Source organism: Filicampus tigris, chromosome 6 (assembly GCF_054856515.1).
Source record: "Filicampus tigris isolate MCC_2025a chromosome 6, RoL_Ftig_1.0, whole genome shotgun sequence".
Taxonomy (NCBI): domain Eukaryota; kingdom Metazoa; phylum Chordata; class Actinopteri; order Syngnathiformes; family Syngnathidae; genus Filicampus; species Filicampus tigris.
The window spans coordinates 17,344,335-17,359,372 of record NC_141222.1 but is presented as its reverse complement, the minus strand read 5'-3'; the positions used below and the strand labels follow the sequence as shown (position 1 = coordinate 17,359,372).

The window sequence follows — 15,038 nt, the reverse complement described above, 5'->3', positions numbered from 1 at the left end:
AATGACCTAGGATTGGCTACGCATTGTGCTGCATACTGTTACACTCAAGCCACTCAATCACGAGGGAACTGGGAGTAACTCCGGAGCAGTAACGGTGTAACCTCTCATTGGTAACACTGTTTCTTGGGATTTTGATATATTATTTCCGCTATAAAAAACAGATTCCTTTGATGTTGACGAAAAGATATATATCATGAAAACCGGTTGAAAATTTACCAAGTTGTGATTTAATTTCAATGCTGCCCTTGGGAACGTTGCCCCTACTAAGATGGTTACCGCGTTTTCATGTCGCTCAGTTGGGCTGCTACAGTATGCTAACATTCTTGATATATAGCCCGATATACTTTAGCTACTTTTAAAATGTACGACCCGTATCACGTTTCGTTTAGTATATCGTCAATGTCCTGTGAAAAACACTTATGTCAATTTTTTCCAATTTTCTTATTTTTATGTGAATGGTGTTTCCGCTTACAGACATCGCATTAACGTGACAATTGAAAAAAAAACATCCAAAATTGGACACACGTGTTTTTTCACAGAACAGCGACGATATGTATTTTTGTCCTTTTGGAAATCATAAAATTACAACAACAAAAACAAAAAACGTTTGTCGAATTGCGGTACGAAACGTCACCGGAAACAGAAGCGTAACCACCGGAAGCAGAAAGTACATGACCCTAACACTTCCATGGCGCTTGTCTTGAGGTCAGCCTTATGTCTGGTTTTACACTCACTTAACTTATACATTTCGGCGACTTGCGAATTTAACATCTTACTGTTGGTTAAACCAACTGGTACCAGCGTTTTCTGTATTGTTCCCACGGTACGCGTGTCGTTTTTCAAGCTGAAAACATGCCACATCTTGCGATGGTTTCACCAATCAACATGGTGACGTCATAAAGTGCCCGGATTTTCACTTCACTACTTTGCATGGCGTATGTACATTGAAAGGTTGTATGTTCTGTTTCATGTTATATTTTACTTTAAATTCATGAACTTCCCTCTCTGTTAGATAAAATGAGACTTCTGCACTCCCCGCTCTTCCACCACATCACCACCACAATCTCTTGCCTTTGTCACGCCAAGACTGTGCCCTACCACATATGCAAACAATGGCGGGCTATGAGCACAGGCTTGAACCATCACATCCAAGATCTGAGCGGGACCGAACAGAGGCTGCTGAATAAACTCTACGCCGGCCTGATTGGAGGTCACCGGGCTTCTTTAGCTGAGTCCATCACACTAGTGGAGACGCAGCATCCCCGGAAGAAGGAGCTAGCCCAGGTGCTGCTACAGTGGGTGCTGGCCTACAGGAGGGAGCAGGAGAGCCGCAATGGTGGGAAGCCGGTGGCCTTCAGAGTAGGTCTGTCTGGCTGGTTGTAGTTTACACTGAATTATCAATCTATCATCTGTTTATTGTTTGGTAGACATTGGACACACTTGCTAATGTCATACATTGCGCATTTTCAAAAGTCATTCTGTGTTACTGTTTACGTTCCTAAGTGGTACACTAACACAGCTGCGACGTAGGCGCATCACTTGGCTGCAGCTACTTGATGCTGGCGTAATCATGATGCGCAAACTGTTTAATTCTTTACTTTTAATTTCAGTATATATTTTGCATTACAACACTGAAGAGTGCTATTTTTCTTTTCAACACATGTCGCAAGAATATTTGTAGGTGTTTTGGGGGGGGTGGTATGGATTAATTGCATTAATCATTACAATGGGAAAAGATGATTTTACACACAAGTATTTTGGTCAGGTAATAAATCAAACTTGTAAATCAAAGAACCACTGTACCAATATAAAGGAGATGTAGTATATACAAAGATATATTAACAATATGTTTCTAAAAGCAGACGTTTGTGTTTTTATTCAAAATTTGTCAAAGGTCTCTCGGGTCCTCCAGGAGCTGGGAAGTCGACGTTCATTGAAGTGGTGGGCAAGATCCTGACGGGACGTGGACATAAAGTGTCAGTGCTAGCAGTTGACCCGTCCTCCTGCACGACGGGAGGTAACATCTCAGCCTCATGTGGTCCACACATTACATTCTGATGAGGTGTAGTTATAGTTATGATTAAGGATGCTCGATACCACTCTTTTTCATACCAATACCAGTACGATTACTCAACTCTTTAGTACTCACCGATACTAAGTAACCGACACCGCTAATACAACTGATACATACAATTTCAAACCAATGACAGATCATTTTAAAGAAAGACCTTTCATTGATTTCTGAAAAAAGGTAGAGCAATCACTCTGCAATTAGAGAATTTAAGTACAAAATAAAACACAAACAACAAATGCTGAATTTAAGATTAATTTGTAATAAATTAACAGAAATGCAAAAATCTTCTTATTTATTTATTCTTTTTTAGCCGATTTCTGAGTTTGAGCTTGTGACGTTCACAAGCTGAGCTGTAATTGGTTGTTACCTGAGCCCAGAGCAACTGTGATATCATTTACAGTCGACAACAAGTGGCAAAATGGCCACCCCCTGAGATGTCTGAATTTGCTGCTTATTTAATATTCCACAAATGCAATATTAATCCAAATAAATTTGAGAATTTCACGAAATAAAGTTGGGAATCACTGCTCAAATGAGAAATCGATTATCAAAATAATCATCCATTCATTTGATAATTGATTGTCGTCGATTAATCATTGCACCTCTATTAAAAACAAAATATCTGATTAACAATTAAGACCAGCCAAGGAGTGATTCTTGTTCACTTCCTATTTACAGGTTCCCTGATGGGTGACAAGACCCGCATGACCGAGCTCTCCCGTGACATGAACGCCTTCATCCGACCGTCGCCCACGTCGGGGACGCTTGGCGGTGTCACCAGGACAACCAACGAAGCCATTGTCCTCTGCGAGGGAGCAGGTTACGACGTCGTCATCGTGGAGACTGTGGGTACGGCATGCAGTATATAAATGGTCAACAGAAGCGGCTGCTTCTCTATTTGTCCGATAACAGTGCCAGCTTCAGGTGGCTTTCTCGTAATTGGCTAGTGTTCCATTTCATGGCATTTCAGTCAGTGGCGTTATGTCTTGGTGGAAAACTTACTCTCAATATACCCCACAGCACAGATATTCGCTCGAAATAATCTTTCAAGAAAACTCAAATTAGGCACGATTATCGGCATATTTGTCTCCAGATGTTCATTGCATTCAAAATGTATGTACGTCATCAAATGTGTTTTGTTTTTTGTCAGGTGTCGGCCAGTCCGAGTTTGCAGTCGCGGACATGGTTGACATGTTTGTGTTGCTGATTCCGCCAGCAGGGGGCGATGAACTGCAGGTATTATTCTACTGTTGTCTCGAGCGTACTTATTAGCTTTTACGGATCTAAAGGATGGTTCAATATGAAGGGCATCAAGAGGGGCATCATCGAGAGGGCCGACCTGGTGGTGGTGACCAAGTCGGACGGAGACCTGGTGGTGCCAGCCAGGAGGATCCAGGCCGAATACACCAGTGCTATGAAGCTGCTCCGGAGGCAGTCCAAGTCTTGGAACCCCAAGGTGAGTGGTACATTCGTTCTCGGAGCTCCCACCTCAAACGTATTAGTTAAGGGAGAGAATGTGCAACTTCTCGTGCCCGTCTATTTCGTAAACAAATACAGAGAAGCTTAAACTCTGGATAGTGGTAATTTTTGCCGCTTTTTGGTCACAAACCGGTGTTTTTGGTGAAACTCACCAATGAAAGGAGAAATCTGCTTTCAAAACTGGCAACCAATGAGTTCATGTACCACATAAGTAACAAAAAGACCAACATTGAATCTGTTATATATTAACACATTCACTGCCAGGCATTTTCAGAGCCTCTTTTACCCTAGCATTTGAAAAAATTTGGAAAAAATATATATAAATAAGTTCCTGGGATTGAATGTCTTCACTGTGAAAAGACAAATAAATACGTCAATGGCAATGAATGAGTTAAACCTCTATTTTGATTTTCTTGTGTACTTTATTTGGTCTATTTAATAACTGTTGATATCTTTTAAATGTCAGAAAGTGGGTTCCTGATAACACAAAAGAAAAGCATTTTTCATTTTGTGTTCCTTTATTGTCCTAAAGTGAACTAAACCGTGACCTTAAAACCAAGGTATGAGACCAACGGTGATTTCATTTTTTGACGTACCATTATACCTCAAAAAACGTCAAACTAAGGGTTTAGTGACATTTCTGTAAATGCCTGAGTCATCTTACAGTCTGGGTTAATTATCCATTCCTCAATTCTGAATCTAAACAAATGTCAACAGGGCTAATTACTGGACTCCAAGCTAAGTGTTTTTACTTTGACAAGACCCAAAAAGTGAGTACAATATATTTAGTAAAGCGGAATCACGTAAAGTTACAACAATGAACGATAAGTCTCATCGTACATCTTTTTGAGACAGCAGGCGGAACACTCCACACATCTGCCATGATTTTGGAATCCGCTATGATTTCACGCGGCCGTCCCCCGACTCCTCTTATCTTCAGGTGGTCCGCGCTTCCTCGCACAGCGTTGAGGGCATCTCGGAGGTCTGGGCCGAGATGCAGTCATACCAGCAGGCCATGTTGGCTAGCGGTGAACTGCAGGGCCGCCGCCGGGCCCAGCAAAAGGTGTGGATGTGGACCCTGATCCAGGAGAACGTCCTCGCTCACTTCCGGCATCACCCCGCAGTCCAGGAGGCCCTGCCTCGCCTAGAGGAAAGAGTCACCCAGGGGACAATCTCCCCTGGTCTGGCGTCTGACCTGCTCCTCAAAGCCTTTCTCGCATCGGCCTTGTAGTCAGTAGAGGGACGGCTGGCTTTGTCCAGCAGGGGGACCTTGTGCAATGGAACTTTTCAAAACTTGACAACCTATCCAAATGGAGGACGCTCATATTTGGAGATGGAAACTTGGACAATCATCAACAATTTCAATGGAAAAACTTGTCAATGACACTTAAAATACACTACGCACAGAAGGTTAGGGCAAGCGGGCTTTTGGGGGAAACTTCATGATGAACTTAAAATCCTGTAGGGCATACCTCAAATTTGACCTTCTGTACAATTGAATGTACAACTTGCTCCCCTCCAACATGAATCTGAGCAGCAACATACACAAATAGTCATGGCCCGATATTAGATTCTAAAAGCATCATTTTCCATTGACCACAATCTATTTTTAAGCAACATTATGAATGTACTGTACATTAAGAAACATAATCATGTTACTTTAAAATAAATATTAACATTTGTCTTCTGGTGTAATTCTTCTGAATAAGTCACAGTTGTTCCATCACTGGTGAGCTATTTTTTAGAACTGCCCCGCTACTCATTTTGTTTTTGTTTTGGCTAACTAGTACCCGCTGGCACCTTATTTTTACATTTATTTATAGGACAATGCCCATTAATTGACAGCAAAAGTCAGTTTCTCTCGCTCTCCTCTTCTCCCCGCCTCTCATCTCCTTGTCTAACTGCTCAACCCTCCCCTCTACTCAGCAGAGAAGGAGAGAGAAAATGTGGCTGGCCTCTTGCAGTTAACTTCAAAGGAGTGGCCTGTTAAGTGAACTCTGCAAGCAGCCAATAATATTGCAGTGTGATTTTTGCCTGTTTTGGAGTGCCATCAAAAAAGAAAAGGTCATTACCACCTGTTGCATATTAGGCCATTCATTTCCTTACAGTGAGTGTGCAAAAAGAACTAAAACATTAAACAGTTGTGCATTCAAAAGTTCAGAAAAGGTCAAATTAAATTGTCCTCTAAAACTTGCAGAAGCCCAAAATCTTTCTTGTTTTGCTGCGTAGTGTATTCCTGTGTTGGTTTGCACAATCACTTTTAGTTAGAAGATTGTTAAAAATCACTATCATACAAACGGTAGAAATGATTAAAATTGTGGTCTCAGTGGGACATTTTGCCACACAACATATCCGAGTTACTGAATCAGTGCAATACTTTTTGCTGCCTTCAAACAAAAACCTCAGAATTCACGTTACTGCCACCCGCAAGACTCGAGTACATTGTCCATATAAACTTGGAAAAAAACACTTGAACATTGCACTTACAATATACGTCAAACGTATTAACGACGGTCACCTGCAATTGCTTTGAACATGCTCTTATTTGGCATTGGAGTTTTTAATTTTTTTTTTACATTTTTAAAAATTGAGAAATCCAGAACTGCTTTGCCACAAATTAACGGATCCGGTCTCACATTAATTAAAACTATATTCATTGTAATAGCACAATAGAGAGTTGTATTTTTAATTGGTTGTTTTCCTTAGTATGCTGGTCCGGCGAAATATAAAAATGTAAGTGTCAGAAGCCGGGTGGGGACCTCAACTTACTGGGTGTATTTAGGAAAAAAAACACCCTTCTTTCAAAGTGTAACTAGAGCGGTCTGCACGTCCCCACTGTGTTTTATGTTTTTCAGGAATTTCAGTTATAGTCACAAGTCTCAGGAAAAAAAAAAAAATCCCCATTTCCATGATTTGAAGCCAGCCTCGGCTGTCAGTGAATTCAGTTCGAATTCAGAATTCAAAACTCAGAACATTTTGGTTTTGCTGAAATTGTAACACATTTGGGGTCTACCGATTGGGAGGTTCCTGCTCTATATAATATGATACGTAAGCCTATAAATACCCTGAAAAGACTAATTTCCAGAAAAAAATCTTGAAGCAAAATCGGCCTGGATTGGAATTTGTAACCCAGCACCTGCTTGTTCATGTTCATGTTCATGTTTAGCCAGTATCATCTTTTTGCCACTAGAGGTCACCTTAGTTCCACTCATGCGCATATGGCTCCAACGTCCCAAATACTGGCGCTTCCCTGCCGCCCAGCTCAATCCTTCCACTATTTGGGTCAATAAGAGGTGAATCATATAATCAATCACTCTTATAATATAGCCTTTCTTTTCTAAAAGAGCAAATCTCGTCTGCAAATTCACAACCCCCATCCACTGTCTTGAACGGACTCCTGTGGGTTTGACGACAGAGCGCGCGTTGACCAGGATGCCTGATGAATGCAGATGGATTCATTAGACCAGGCGACCCATCTCTGCTATTACCATGATACAAAGGCACACTTTTGCCACTGCTGCAGCTGTGGACTTGCATGTATAAACGCACTCTGTAGATGTGCAAGTGGAAAGGAAAATATCAGGATGCCAGGAGGGTCACTAGGTTTTCTGGACAGAGGGGCTCGGCCCCCCTGGAAATGAAAGGCACGCGATGTGAGTGAACGTAGCGTACAAGCGCAACATTTTGCAAATGGCTAACAAAGACTAAGAAATGACTTTTTTACTCTTTTGATGTTATTTAGTTTGATACGCAGCCACGCGCACACACATACCAAAAAGCCACGGTCCATAAGGGGTGTATTGTGGCGTTCAGAGCTTACCGAACACTTTTGGACAATATCGCTTGCTACCACTGCGTCCAATTGACACCGAGTCTTGCACGCATGTTCATCATTATCGGATGTATGAAATTGAACCTACCTTGTGAAACGCACAAATAGTCCTCCATTTTGGTTCAATAGTCCAATTTTTCTACAGTTTTCGCATTTTCAGCAGTCGTATATGATCCATCTCCTCCTCGGAAATTTGCCCAATCGCCACTAAGTTTGAACTGGGTATACAAGACAAATGGCCGAAGCTAAATTGCAAAATGTCCTAGTTTTCATTACTTGACGTGGGTGGGGATTGTTGGCAAAGATTTGTTCTAGAACCCCAGTGATAGAAAATATCACCCGCCACCAATCTATGCTGTGAAATGCACACGTAGTTGGCCTTTTTGTTTCGATGTTGCGATTTTTCTGGGATTTGGACCTTTTCCAGGGTATTTTATGAAAACAATTGCGGTCCGTTTATGTCCACCTACAGCCGGGGTACCCTTCCGCTGTCCATCTGTCCACCTTTTTGTCCGTCCGGAAAAAATAGTAATCGCCTATTGGCCGCTCCGCCTATGATTTTAAACGGGCTTTCGTTAGCGTTTCCAACTACCGACTTCGACAAACTACCACTCGCACACTCCCCCTATAGGCTCCACTAATTGACTCCAGACTTCAGAGCCCTACTGGGCTTATATTTCATGACCATTCAGTGATTTACAGACCAGTACCAGAACTTAAGTCTATTCTATAGCTGTCTGGGAGCCAATATGAAGCATTTTGAACTGGAGCGATATACTCCGATCTCTTTGTTCTGGCCATAAGCCGAGCTGCAGCATTCAGAATGAGTTGCAAGTGTTGAGTTTTCATCAAAGGGTGTTGGTGAAGCTGCAATCTTTTTCTGGGATTTGACATTCCGGCCATAAGTCTTTCCCCTATGCAGCTGTTTAAATGCATACAATTCATGTCAACGCGCGTTTGTGTACAAGCTACGGCGATGGACTGAGTATCAGGATGTGTGTCTGCGAGCGCTAGTTCTGTTAAGATGATGACGCTGCAGGTAGTCAGCAGCGTGTTCCTCCGCTCAATTACCCGCCCCACGCCGCTGCCGTTTGCTGTGTGTAATTTACCGGGGCTGGCCCTTCGGCAAGAAGGCGCGTAGCGAGCCTCGGCGCTGGTAATTGGACTTGAGAACTGATTGGGGAGCTTGATTGACCCCGGGTAACGGATTTGAGTGTATAATTATTTGTAGTTATGGTTACGAGATGATATCGAAGTGGACGGCAGTGACTCACCCCTTCCGACAACGCTGCCAGCGCTCAATTAATGAAATCCAGCCGCTCGGGCGCCACGCGGCATACAGAAGTCTGCTCAGAATTGGTGGGTAAGGGTTATCGCCAACTCAATGTTTCCCTTTTGTGCCACTGGCAGCCCACGGTCTGTCACAATAGTTATTATAAAATATAATGCCGGTCCTGGTACAAGACATTAAGCTTGATGATGTTCTCATTACTTTTTAACACCCTTTGGCATTGCTTGTGGCAGCCTCGCGGCAGTCATGTTAATGGCAGCGCTCATCATGGCGGCGGAGCGCCTCCTCAGGACATGAAAGGCAATCACGTCTTAATCCGCTGTTTTAATTGTGGCCAAGACCCCCGTTCCTCCAATAGCCCGGGTTGCAAAAGAAGCACAGTTTGGTTGGTGAACCTTGCGCTTTATTCTACCTCTTTTTGTGAAGTCAAACCTCCAAGCCAGCCTCTTGGCAACGTGAAATTTGGTCGACATGTTTATCATGAGTAGATCGGTGAGAAAAGGCTTTCGAACAGTGAGACTGCCGTGTTGGTTTGAAGCGACCATTTTTAATTGAGGGATTTTTGTCGGATTACTGCCAAAATTGGACCATGTATTGGCAATGCCTGATTTAAAACAAGATTTTTTGGGGTCATTACCTGTGGCCGCAGTAGTTTGACTTGAGATCCCTTAAACTCTGCAAATCTTTTTGGAATTTGAACCGACGCAAAATTGTGAAACATTTACGTTTTTGTCACTGCGTGTAGACTGAGCAGCCCGACTGGCCAGAAAACGGGAAATTCGAACAAGCAAGCCCGACGAGGTCAGAGCTTGACCAAACGTCTGGCAGCTTTGATTTTGCTCTTCTGTTGCTAACCTTCCTCCAACCCGTCGCATCCCTTCCAAGCCGCCGTCTTTATCCTCCTGTCATGTGTCCCTTGGAGCCCCCCCCCTTCCTCCTCCGCCACCCCCACCTCCTCCGCTGCTGTGCGCGACCCCTCATTGCCCTCTTGCCACTCTCTATTATTTCTGGCTGCCCAGTGGCCTGGTCGCACTGGTGCCTGTTATGACAGGTAACACTGGGACATACACTCGCCAGCTAATGTGCGGGTCTGCCTGTCGCCCCCCCCCCCCCCGCCCCCTCCCAACCTCTTACAACCTCAGATGGAGCCTGAAGCCCCTTTTCAAAACTTAACATATCTGGGCATAGCTATGTTGTTTTTTTTTTTTTTTTTTTTTTTTTAGTGGACAAAAAAAAAATCCTCACCTCAGTATGAGAATGAGTGTTTCTAACTAAACGCTATTCGTCAAACCTGTCAGTAACGCCGGTAATTTTGGTTGGTACGGTGAAGGTGGTGGCTTTCGATTACTGGCCTACTTGTTTATAAGCTTGCACAGCTTGCCGCACTGACAGGAAATAGATCACACAGGAAATATGTGTTTGTCCTACAAGTCAATTTGCTTTGACCTTTTTTACACATGACAAGATGCAAAGTTGAATTGATTTCAATCATCACAACCACCTCCGCTGCGGTTGCAACTCGATTCGTGCGTTTGGTTGATTTGACGCACAACTTAACAAGAGGGAGGTGTTGACGTTGTAGTATGAGTAAAACGGCTGACGGCAGCATCCCCGCAGATTGGAACCGGTTCATGAACCATTTCTTACCGGGCCGTAGAGACACTAAGCAAAAAAGATTTTATTGACATCAATCGGAAATAAGTTTTATTTGGAAAATCAGGAATGTCTAAGCACTTGTATCCGTCATGTGATACATTATTAGAAAAAAAAAAAAAAAGTAAGCCTATAATCTAGCAAAATGAACTAAGAAACAAATATCTTTTGGAGAAAGGTGAAAAGGCTAAATGATGAGGCAGAAGAAGAGCGTCCAAATTCCAAGAAAACAAGCACTTAAGAGACTATATTATATAAGCAGTCCTACGTTTCTAACATTCTATCTTTGTGAAGCGATGACGGAGACCAAAATCAAGTGGACTGGACATAAGTAACACACGTCGTGTATCGAGAATCGTATCAATCGTCTTTAGCGGAGAGATCCTTATCAAATACGTTTGAATGTGCTTGACAAGTGTGTGTTAACAAGTTTAAATGTGTGGGGAGGGTAAAAAAAAAAAAAATTCTATATCTCTATTTTTCAGATTTTCAGATCGCGGATTGGTCTAAAACGGGTGTCCACCACCAGTCCTCGAGGGCCCCTATCCAGCATTTTAGATGTCTCCCTCCTGCAACACAACTGACTCAAATGATCAGCTCATCAGCAAGCTTTGCAGAAGCCTCATAACAATCCGGATCATTTGAATCAGGTGTGTTGGAGGAGGAAGACTTCTAAAACATGCTGCATAGGGGCCCCCAAGGATGGGAGTTGGACACCCCTGGTCTAAAATCTACTGATAAAAAGGGGTTCTCTGTGCATTCAGCATAATCATGATGAGTTGTATTTTTAATCATTTATTTTAATCCTGCGGCCTCCAAAAATCTGCTTTACGTGAAACTAGTCGGGTGGGACGGCCGGGCTATGGTATGGCAGCTGTTTAGTTAATTGCCAGTTCTGTCATCCAGGCGTCCTCTTAACCCAGGACAAGATCATATCTCCCCGGTAGTCCATCACAGGTTGTTGCTAACCATGGCATGTGCCTGGCTCTCCGTTTGATCCCGGGCAGCCGCCAGCAGCGCTGCAAAAAGGGCGGTGGGGCCAGCTCGGGTTTTGTCACACCAGGTCGACATTTCGGAGGCGCTCTGCCAGGGCGGCGCGACACATTTCTGTCCTCGCCGGACAAGCCGGGGCAGCGGCGAACGCGTCAGGCAGATGGGCGACTCATCTGCGCCAGACGCTCTGAAGCCGGGCGCACCGCTGGCCCCGCCAACTGTCGGCCAGACGTTGGCCTTCGCTGGCACGACTGGGGGGGAAGCACAGGTGTCGCCTGTTGGCCGTATGAACTCCTCTCCAGGAGAGGCAGGATGATATCTTAACTACGACACTGTCATTCTAACAACTATGGCCGGGAATCGCAGAGGGACAATTTGCGATAAGATGTCATGATATTGTAACCAAAACGTTAGGAATATAATAACACTTGGAGGGGGAGAATTGCCAAGAAAACTTGCAATGGAATATCAGAAGTACAACAGTATCAATGTACAGTAACTAGGGGGCGGAATTGCGGAGGAGTAACTCACAATCACAATTCCAATACAATACCATCCAATAAAATATTGTAACTATGGCAATATATTTACCAGGGGTGAGAATTGTGTACTAACTTTGCGAAACTAGATGATATTGGAACTATAACAGTTTCACCTTATAGGCCCCTCCTCGTGACTGAAGTATGGCGTACTGTATTCATTCATTCATTTCTGCTTCAGTAGTGTTTAGCGAGTAGATTTTCATTCAAGAGTCCAGACACTTAATTTGCCTGCTATTTTTCTGTTCAAAGTTGGATGTTCTCCACTTCATTAAACACGGCTCCAGCTAGATGTCTGTGACAAGACTACTCGATCACCCAAGCACTTAATTCCGGTGTCCGTTTCAATATTAGCTTATCTTAGCAATTAGCATGGCTTTTCCCTTCGTGAGAATTTCATCTTCCGAACCGCTTATCCTGTAAAGAGTGGTTGATATGATGCAAATTGTGGACCAACTTGCAATACATTATTGTGAAAATATCGTAAGTACCGCAATATGGTCATGTACCTTCCTAGCCCAGCCTGTGTTTGACGTCATTTGTTGTTGCGAAAACTTGGCGGGAAAGACAGTGTTTCTCTCGCATTCCAGCAGATGGCGCCAAACAGATTTGTGGGTCTCTTGCCAATTTATTAGGGACACTGAGATAAGACTAAGTCAGTGTGAAACAATTGTTTCTCCCTTCCCGAAGACAAGAATCTAAACGTGAGGGAAAGCCACGGCTGGATAGCGTTTAATTTACAAGAGCGAGACTCTGCTTCAAATGAGGACGGATGAAGCGATTCCTGATTGGAAGATGGATGAGTGTGCAGCTTTTCCTTTAATTGATGGAAGATGGCTGATTCGCTTAGCGTTAATGAAATCATTAGCAGGATCATCAGGCGCAGCAGTCGCTGCTTGCAGTGTATCCAACTTGAAACTCGCCTGTTTTGGAGTTTTCTTAAAGGATTTAGAGGCACATCTATGAGTAATAATTCCGTTTGCGTTGGGATTGGCTGCCGTGGGATCCGCGTCGGTGAGGTGCGCGGGGGCAGGGGGGAGATCAGCTGAGGGAGTCGGCATTCTACTTCATTAGTCAGCGACGGGAAAATGAGAAGCTTGATTAGTTTGGTCTTGACCTCGTAGTCTTCCGTTAATCTCTGCTGGAAGTTGCCGGGGTGGGCCGAGCACAGTCGTCGGGGTAGTGGTGGTGGTGGTGGTGGGGGGGGGACGGGTCTATCTGTGTCATCCACTTGAAGAAATTAAATGCTCCCTCAAGTAGAAGTCTACCTTGTTTCTATCAAGAAATAAATGATATACTATAGGTAATATAACGATATGGTAACTATTGTCGGCTAAAGGTGCGCCAAGCCCAGTTCGAGAAGGCTTTCTGCTTAATGTGACAGTAAACTTGAACTGGGAGTGGTGACAAACAGCGTGAAGCCTCTTTTTAATGACATTTTTACAATTTGCCAAACTGCTGCTTCTTGTGAAGTGAGTTGAATTGAGTTCACTGCAAACTACGGCGTTTGTAAAGCAAAAAAATAAAATAATAAAATCTGTCAAATGACGGCTCGTGTCTTGAAAAACCTGCAAGCCGAGTTACTCGCATCTCAAGGCACCTCTCTATTAACTTTGTGTTTGTTCATATATATGCCAGGGGGGGCGCTGTGAAATTGTGCCTTTGGAAAAAAATCACAGATACATCATCCACTTGAAAAAAATGAACACTTCCCTCGGAGACTCCTCCCTTTTTCCCATCAGGAAAAAAAAACGACAATAACTGCGATTTTATGACAGTTGAAACAGGCCAGAGGTGCGGTGAGAACAGTCGCTGAAATTATCATCGGGAGGAAAAAAAAAAGTCACCAGGTGTGGCAACCACTTCAAGCAATAAACACTCTCCTCTTTTTCCTTAAAAAAAAACCAAACACGAATTATGTCAGTTCAAACACACCATGTCGTGGGGGGAATTAGGTAGTCAGGTCATCGCCATGGTAACAGCCATCTTGTTGGCTGACCGGTGTCCTAGTCACCCCTCCCTCCTCCCCCTGCTTTGGACCCTTTTATAGCGTCAACTCCCCCACACATCGTCCTCCCCCTGCTGTGATTTGTGAATCAGATTGCTGTTGAGCCCCTGCTGAGAGACGTTTCACCCACGAGGCGCAGCAGGCATTAAATGGCGGGGCAAAGTCTGGAGGTAGCATGAGAACAGTGACGTAGGCAGGACAGTGGCAGTTTGGAAGGAAATTTGGCAACGCAGGGAACAGGGTGTCACTTTTTTTGTAGGAACAGACATGACCAAGATGTTTTCTCACTTCCTTTGCCCCCATTGTGTTGAAAGCGATTGTTGCTATGTTGCAAGTATTTTGGACGTCACAAAAGGTGCTGCTTATAAAGTGATTCCATTTCTTTTCCTGTGTTGTTGTTCTGTGTACAGTAAACAGCCCCCCCCCCCTCCTCTCTGCAGAAAAACAATTAGAACTATTTTATTTTTCCTCCTGTTCATTTTGGGTGTAATTCCAATGTTGTCCAGTAGATGGTGGCACATTATTTGGTTTGACACTAAATTTAACAAAAGAGAACGATTGAAAACAGGAAATACAGTACTTTCAGCTCACCCTATTGCGGAATCGTTCTTGAATGTCAGCCTCTGTAAATCCTGTGGTTTACACCTACAAAAACGTGACGGATGTTAGGAGCATGTTATAATGTCCATATTTGGGCATGATTATAGTTTTATATAAAAAAAAATGGCATGTGTTTCCTGTAAACAGAGGGATCACCAGAGCTGGGCATTCCTCCTATGTGACGGACAGGTTCGTCTATCTGCCTATAAAGGACGCCCATTTTGCAGGCGATAAACGATAGGCGGGAAACTTAGAAAATAGACGGACTAAGCATAATCAGAAGCTCATTTTTTTTCATCTTTGTATTCATCTATTTTCACAGCGAGGCTTCAATGGCCGCGGCAATGTTTTCATTTCCCGTTGGCCGCGGCCGAGGCTTTTTGACAGCTTCTGGGTCCTAAAAGGAGACATATTTAGTCCGGCCGCGGTGAGTCTTCCATGCCGCGGTGAGTCGTTCGTTTCAGATATCGCTAGTTGAAGTTGGTCGAAGTTGGTAGACGGATACGCAAACTGAAGCCCGTTTAAAATAAAATTCCGCTTTCGGGGGCGGTATCTTCCCGCCCTTTTCT

General features: G+C 43.7%; 1 protein-coding gene across 2 annotated transcripts; it reads left to right on the top strand.

Moving 5' to 3' along the window:
• Positions 1-623: 623 nt before the first annotated feature.
• On the top strand, positions 624-5,909 carry mmaa (metabolism of cobalamin associated A). 2 transcript variants are annotated; one of them, XM_086034766.1, is made up of 7 exons: positions 624-705; positions 1,013-1,363; positions 1,895-2,017; positions 2,753-2,923; positions 3,225-3,310; positions 3,381-3,530; positions 4,494-5,909. In XM_086034766.1, exons 2-7 carry the CDS (start codon positions 1,018-1,020, stop codon positions 4,782-4,784), a joined length of 1,167 nt encoding a protein of 388 aa, XP_085890892.1. In that variant the 5' UTR covers positions 624-705; positions 1,013-1,017; the 3' UTR covers positions 4,785-5,909. The 2 variants fall into 2 exon arrangements, with proteins under 2 accessions (XP_085890892.1, XP_085890893.1); XM_086034767.1 differs by lacking the exon at positions 624-705 and adding an exon at positions 712-935.
• The last annotated feature ends 9,129 nt before the right edge of the window (positions 5,910-15,038 follow it).